Source organism: Belonocnema kinseyi, chromosome 1 (assembly GCF_010883055.1).
Source record: "Belonocnema kinseyi isolate 2016_QV_RU_SX_M_011 chromosome 1, B_treatae_v1, whole genome shotgun sequence".
Lineage (NCBI taxonomy): Eukaryota > Metazoa > Arthropoda > Insecta > Hymenoptera > Cynipidae > Belonocnema > Belonocnema kinseyi.
The window spans coordinates 144,092,291-144,100,383 of NC_046657.1; the positions used below are offsets into that span (position 1 = coordinate 144,092,291).

Consider the following 8,093-nt stretch of genomic DNA (forward strand, 5'->3'; position numbering starts at 1 on the left):
ATAGAATTTTTCTGAGGTCAGATTCGGATTCAGCGCAGCAAAAACCTTCGGGTATAGTAGGTCTGGTCTCTGGTTCTGAGAATTGTTGGCCTGTGTAATTTATAGAAATAGAATGAATTTCAACAATTCAAAAAAGTATAAAGAATTGAAAAAAATCGAAAGATTTTAAAGAACTCAAAAGAATGAATATATTTTGAAAAAATTCAAAGAATTCGAAAGACTAAATTGAATGCAAAATAATGGATAACCTGCAAAACAATTAATAAGGCGTGAATTCAAAAGAATTCGCAAAAATGTAAATCATTTGAAAGGTTTTAAAGAATTTGAAAGAATTTACAGAATTCAACATATTTTATAGAATTCGAGAGAATTGATAAAAAGCGACAGTTATTAATACAACACTAATGAATTATAGAATTCTAAAGAATTGATAGAATACGAAAGAAGAATTAGATTCCTAGAATTTAGAAAATCCGAAAGAATGGATACAATGAAACAGATTTAATGAAATTCGTAAGAATTGAGAGAGATCGAAAGAACTAAAATATTTTAAACTATTTTTCAGAATTTGACAGAATTAAAATATCTCGAAATAGTTTAGAAGATTCCAAAAATTTCGTAAGTATTCTAAAGAATTAGTAAAGTTTCTGATGTGAGTTAACCTGACTTGTGAAATAAATCAAGATTAGGCTCGACTTCGCAGGAAATGAAATTCAAGCTGACTAACCTTTCAGGAAAGGTCTCGCTATCAATTAAACAATGAAAAAAGAAAAATAGAGAAATATTAATTGGTCCCTTATACACAGGAGAAAATGGTAATTAGAGAGAAAGCGAAAGCCAAATAGAAGCGTGCTTACTGACTTTTTGCCCATAACAAAAAGTCAGGATGATTTATCAACTGCTAGTAATTATATTCATAATAGGGTTCAAAAGAATTGATATAATTAGAAAAATGGATATAAATCGAAATAATTTATGCACATCAAAATACTTAAAAGATTTCTAAACAATTTATAGATTTCGAAATTACTGATATAATTTGAAAGAAATAACAGCCTGCGAAATAATTGATAAAATTCGAAAGAATTGATAGAGTTCAAAATAATTGATAGACATTGAAATAATTAATAGAATTTAGAAGAATCAATAGATTTTGAAAGAATTGATAGAATTCGAAAGAAATGACAGCCTGCAAGATAATTTATGAAATTCGAACGAATTGATAAAATTTCAAAATATTTATAGACTGCAAAATAATTGATAAAATTCGAACGAATTGATAAAATTCCAAATAATTTATAGACGTCGAAATAATTAATAAAATTCGTAAGAATGAATAGATTTCAAAAGTATTAACAAAATTCGAAAAAATTAATAGCCTGTGAAATAATTGATCACATTCAAAAGAATAGATGGAATTCAAGATAATTTATACAAATCTAAAGAGTTAATGGGATTTGGTAGAATTGATAGAATTCGAAACGATAGATAAAATGCAAAAGAATTATTCAAATTCGAAAGAATATATACAATTCTAAATTATAGATAAAAAATGGAAAGCATTAATAAAATTCAAAGCAATTGCTGGACTTTAAAATAATTCATGGAAATCAAAACAATTAATAGAATTCGAAGGAATTGATGGCCTTCGAAATAATTGATACGATACAAAAGAATTGATAATATTCGAAATATTTTATAGAAATCGAAACTATTGGTAGAATTCGAAAGAATGGTTAGAATTTGAAAAAATTTAAGGAATATAAAAAATTCTAAAGAATAGATAAATTCTAAAAAAGAATTGATAGAATATTAAATTAATGATGAAAATCGAAGGCATCAATCGAATTTAAAACAATTGATAGAATTCAAAATAATGCATCGATGTCGAAAGAATGAATAGGATTCAAAAGAATTGATAGACTTCGAAATAATTTATATGCATCGAAAGAATTAATGAAATTCGAAAGAATTCATAGAATTCGGAAAAGTTGATAGAATTCGAACGAATTCAAAGAATCCAAAAGAATATAAAGAATTTGAAAGAATTCGAACGAATGAAAAGATTGTAATGAATTTGACAGCATTTGCAGGTAGACTTCGAAATACTTTGAAAGAATTTAATCATTAGAAATATTTTAAAGGAATTCAAAGAATCCGGAAGATTTGAAAGAATTAAGAAGAATTTAAAGAATTCGAAATAATTGATGGAATATGCTAAAGGATGAGTGGAATTCGAAACATTGTAAAGAACTAGAAAAAATGTGAGAATTTGAAAAAATTAATATATTTCGAAAGAATTAATAATATACAAAAGAATTAATGAAATTCACAAGAATGATGAAATTCCGAGAATTTAGAGATTTTGAAAGAATGGATACATTTTGAAAAACCGGATAGAATTCTAGATAACTGATAGAAATCGGAAGAAATATTAGAATTTGAAAGAAATTACAGAATTCAAAAAATATAATAGACTTCAAAACAATTTATGAAAGCAAATAAATTTAAAGAACTAGAAAGATTTTAAAGAATTTAGAAATTCAAAGAATTAATATATTTCCAAAGAATTTAAAGAATTAGAAAAAATTAAATAAGTGCGAAAGAATCAATAAGATTCGAAGAAATTTAAAGAATTCGAAACAACTAATAGAATTTTAAATAACTGACAAAAATCGAAAGAATTGGTGGACTTTAAAATAATTTGAAGAAATTTAAAGAATTTAGAGAATTCGAAAGAATTGATAGAATTCGAAACAGTTGGTGAAATGCGAAGGAATAAATGAAATATGAAAGAATTTGAAAAATTTGAAAGAATCTGTACAATGCAAAAGAATGAATGAATTTCGAAAGAATAGATAAAGATCGCAAGAACTAAAAGATTTCAAACTAATTGTCAGAATTCGACAGAACTAATTATCTCGAAATAGTTTCGAAGATTTTAAGAATTAAGAAAGCTTTCTAAAGAATTAGAAAAGCTTCTGACTTAAGTTAACCTGACTTGTGAAATAAATGAAGATTAGGCTCGACTTTGCCGGTAATGTAATTTAAGCCTGAATATTTTTTTAGGAAAGATATCGTTATCAATTAAGCAATAAAAAAAGAGAAATATTTATTAGTCTTTTGAACTCTGGTGAACTTGGTAATTGGAGCGGGAACGAAAATTTCACAGATTGTGCTTTCTATCTTTCTGCCCTCAAGAAAAGGGGAAGATGATTTATCACCCGCTTATCATTATATTCATAGGAGGGTTTCTTGGCGAATAAATAATAAAAAATAGGCCAGTGCAAGGGGTCGAGATTGCGAAATATAGTGCTTAACACGAACTGAGGGGTTGGACCATGCTTTTTCGCGGTTACACCCCCAGTGCAGTTTTTCAAAGGAAGATGCTAATTCGTGCTGCTTTCATTCTTGAAACGATGCCAAGCATATACTTGTATACGAAATTATGTGCGCTTGTTGTACGAGGGCAGTGATTTTCGACACACCCTATATTGATTTCCATTCAATTCATTACGAGACGCCCTTCTTTTGTTTGATATCTTTTTATTTGAGTATAGAAAACTAGACATCAGATTTATCAGTGTTTTTTATTTTTATTTATTTATGTTTTGCAAATTCACTTATAGAGAAAATATTTCACAGATTCTGTCATGGGTTAATTCTGTTATGTTATTGTTTAATTAATTCAATTCGACAGAATTAATATAACTCGAAATAATTCGGAAGAATTCATAAGAATTGGAAAGAATTAATAGAGCTGTAAAAGGATTGATGAAGCTAAAAAAATGGATAGAATTGAAAGAATTCGAAAGAGTAAAGATGTCAAAGAAATAAAAAAAATTGTTTCAAAAAAATAAGTTTATAGAATTTGAAAGAATTGAAATGATTTAAAAGAGTTTAAAAGAATTTTGAGAATTCTGAACAAATTTAACGACTGAAAAGAATTGTAAGAATGTGAGATTATTAATTGCATTCGAGAGACTTAACAATCATTTAATTAATTCTAACGAATGGATAGCATTCGAGATATGTGATGGAATTCGAAAGGTCGATCCATTTTAAAGGAATTTGTAGAATTCGAGAGAACAGATAGAATTTGAAAGGCGTAATAAAATTCGAAAGAATAGATAGAATTTAAAAGAATTGATAGAATTTGAAATCAGTTAGAATTTTTTAAAAGGAATTTCGAGCATTCAGAACTAATTAAAAAACTGGGAGAAATTGAAAGAATTTGTGAATCTTAATTAAATTTAAAAGACTTAACAATAATTTCATTAATTCTAAAGAATTAATAGATTTCAAAATAATGTATAGAAATTAAATCAATTGAAAAGGAATTCACAAGAATTAATGAAAGTCGAGAAAATTGATCAACTTCAAAATAATTGAAATAATCGTGAAGAATTTGAATTATTTAAATACGAAATTTGTTCAGTAATTCAAAGAATTCGATATGATCTACGGAATATAAAATTAATTTAAAAAATTCGAGAGAATTATAATTATTTTAAAGAATTTAAATTAATCGAGAAATTACAAAAGATTTGACAGAATTCGAGAAAATTGAGAGAATTTAAAAGAATTTTTTAAGAATTCGAAACCATTTACAGAATTCAAAAGAATTAATAGAATTCTAAATAATTAATAGAAATAAAAATAATTGAGGAAATTTCCAAGAATTAATAGAATTCGAAAGAATTGATAAAGTTCAAAATAATTGAAATAATTGCGAAGAAATTAAAGGATTCCAAGTTTTTTTATATTCTAATAAATTTGTATAATTCGATTTTTTTTAGTAATTCAAAGAATTTAATAAAATTTACAGAATTCAAAATAATGTAAATAATTCTCGAGAGTTCAAATTATTTTAAAGGATGTAAAGATCTAGAAAATTACAAAAAAAATCGATAGAATTCAAAAGAATTTGAGAGATGATAAAATTTGAATTAATTCATACAATTTAAAATCATTTCGTGAAGTTTCAAAGAATTTGGAACAAATTAAAATACTAAGAAGAATTTATATAATAATATAATTGATTCTAAAGAAATGATAGAATTCGAGAGAATTTATAGAATTCTGAAGAAGTGGTGGAATTTGAAACAACTTATGCAATTAAAAAAGATGATGTAATTCGTAAAAATTAATAGAATTCGAAAGAATTGATACAATTAAAAATAATTCATAAAGATCAAAACAATTGATGGATTATCCAAAAATTAATGGAATTCTAAAGAATTGACCGAGTGTAAAAGAATTGAAATAATTCGAAATAATCTGAAAGAATTTAAAAGATTCGAAAACATTTTAAAAATTATAATGAATTTATATAATTCGACATTTTGTAACAATTCAAAGAATTAAAAAAATGACAGAATTTTAAAATATTTAAAGAATTCAAAAGAATTCGAAAGAATTCAAAAGAATTCGGAAGAAATCACAAGATGATCGAATTCAAAAGAATTGATTGAATTAAAAAGAATTGATATCATTTTAAATCATTTAGATGAGCTCTAAAGAATTTCGAGAATTCGGAATAAATTAAAAAGCTGAGAGACTTCAAAGAAATTTGAATGTTAATTAAATTCGAAAGATAGAACTATAATTTCATAAATTTAAAAAAATTGATAGCATTCGAGACAGGTGATAGAATTCGAAAAAAGTGGTAGATTTAAAAAAAACTGTTAAAAATCGAAAGACATGGTGGGATTCGAAAGGATTAATAGAATTTGAAAGATTTGATAGAATTCAAAACAATTAATTCGAAATAGTCGGGAAGGAATTTAAAGGATTTCAAACATTTTTTAAAATTCCGATGAATTTATTATAATTCGAAATTTGTTAATAATCAAAATATTCCAAATATTTACAGAATTCGAAAGGATTCATAGAATACAAAAGAATTGAAATTATTTTAAAGAATTAAAGAAATCGAACATTTAAAAGGAAATAAAAAGAATTCCATGCATTTTTCAGAATTCAAAGGAATTGTAAGAATTCAAAAGAACTTGAACAAATTTTGCATTATTCAAAATTTTTAGAAATCATTAAAATGATTAATTCTTTAGAATTCTATCAAAGTCTTCCAATCCCTACCATTTTTTATGCGCTTCCAATTCTTAAAATTCTTTGTAATTTTTTTAATTTCTTGAATTTCTTCTTTCTCAGTTGAATTATCATTATTATTAGAATTCATTACATTCTTTAAATTCCTTAGATTTTTTCAAATTTTTACATTTTTGTTTAATTTTCTTGAGTTAAATAAATCCTTCTGATCACTATCAATCATTTCGAATTTATTTCATTCGTTGTAACTAATAATTCTTTCAAATTGCATTATTTCTTTAAAATTCTTTTAATACATTCGATTTCTATCACTTCTATCAAATTCTCACAATTCTTTCGAATGCTTCTGAATTTCTTGTAATGCTTTAGACTCCCCCGAATTTGTTTGAAACCTTTTAATTCTTTAGAATTCTTTATGCTTTTCAAATTCTTTTATATATTTAGTATTCTATTAGCTTTTTAAATTCTATAAGTTCTCTAGATTCATTTAAGAAAAATTAAATTATTATTAATTGTTCATAATTATATCGAACTGTACCAATTTTGCTGTTTTTTTCTTCCGGATTTTTAAAGTTTTCTTTCTCGAATTTTTTTAATTCTTTAGGATTTTTCAAATGATTAATTCCTTTTAATTTTTTCAGTTTTTCAGAACTCTTGATTACTTTTCATCATTTCGAGTTAATTCAATTTTTTCGAATTATTTCTAATTCTATTATCAATTATTTGGAATCTATACATTTTTCCGAATTCTATCCATTCTTTCCTATTCTTTTAATTTCTTTAAAACCAATTAAATGATTGTTAATTATTTCTAATTCTATCAATTCTTTCGATTTGTTAAATACTTTCAAATCCTTTTAATTTTCTAAATTCATTGTATCTTTAGAATTTTTATTTTCTAAAACTATTCTTAAATTAATTTAAATACTATTTCATTTTTTTTAATCTTCTGAAATCTTTTAGTACTGTGAATTTTTTAATAGGTTGAACTTTGTCTAATTAAAATATATTAAATTAATTAAATTTTTGATAATAATTGAAAATCTCTGCGTACTAGGACGATGGTTATATTGAACACCCGTATTTTTTTGACTGATTCATTAAAATCGGCTTTTGAATGGTATGTTATCTAACTAAAATTTTATTTTATTTAAAGTTGAATCATTTTTCTCTTAAAAAATGCTTTAATTAAAATTTCATTCTAATTTTTTAAAGGTTAATTAATTTTTGGCTCGTTTTCTCTTTCCAGCAGGTTAAGTCCCTTAATGGAATTTATCTTTAAAATAATTAAAACAATTTTATGAAAAAAAATTAACTGAAAACTACGTAACGAAAAATAAAATATGGATGATAATATAATGCATAAATATATTTTTACTTTTTGTATATTTTTATTACATTTAATAATTATTTAATTATTTATGTTTCAGGCAACTTTTAGCACCGAATTTGATTCAAAAAGACTTTTTAGCTAACGACGCGGAACAAGTTTCAAAACAGGTAATTATACTTTATTTTTATATTCATATTTCTATTTTCAATAACAAACGGTATTTTGATATTTTTTTGGATGTCAAATTTTTTTACATTCCTGGAGATTATTAATTTTTAGTAAAATAAAATATATGAAAAATAATTTTTCGTTATAACCATTTTTTCATAGAATGGAGTTAGAAAGACACCGTTTCTTCACAAATTTTCCACTTGTTCAATTTTCAATTATGGGGAAGTGATAGTTCATTAATGTTAATAAGAGTGATTGTTTAAACAATTTATTAATCTTGTTAATACTATTATATCAGAAAAATGCTAAAAAATTGCAGTTCATAATAAATTCACTTTTAGTTTAATTTCAAATTAAGATAAGTTATGTAACTAATTAAAGTAAAAAAGATGAATTATTTAAAGAATTTATCATTATTATTTTTATTAAACTTTTACTCGGGTAAACCCGGTGATACATCATAGCCACGGACTAAGTCAAGTGACTGATGAGATTAGAATGTTATAACTTAATTCAAATA

At 24.3% G+C, this 8,093-nt stretch overlaps 1 protein-coding gene across 4 annotated transcripts in view; it reads left to right on the forward strand.

Moving 5' to 3' along the window:
* The window catches only part of LOC117182616 (disintegrin and metalloproteinase domain-containing protein 33), a 362,482-nt gene that overhangs the window by 184,999 nt on the left and 169,390 nt on the right, over window positions 1-8,093 (forward strand). For all 4 annotated transcript variants that reach the window (XM_033375720.1, XM_033375725.1, XM_033375731.1 and 1 more), the window contains exon 6: window positions 7,500-7,569. In XM_033375720.1, coding sequence (XP_033231611.1) covers window positions 7,500-7,569 — 70 coding nt within the window. The remainder of the gene's footprint in view (window positions 1-7,499; window positions 7,570-8,093) is intronic.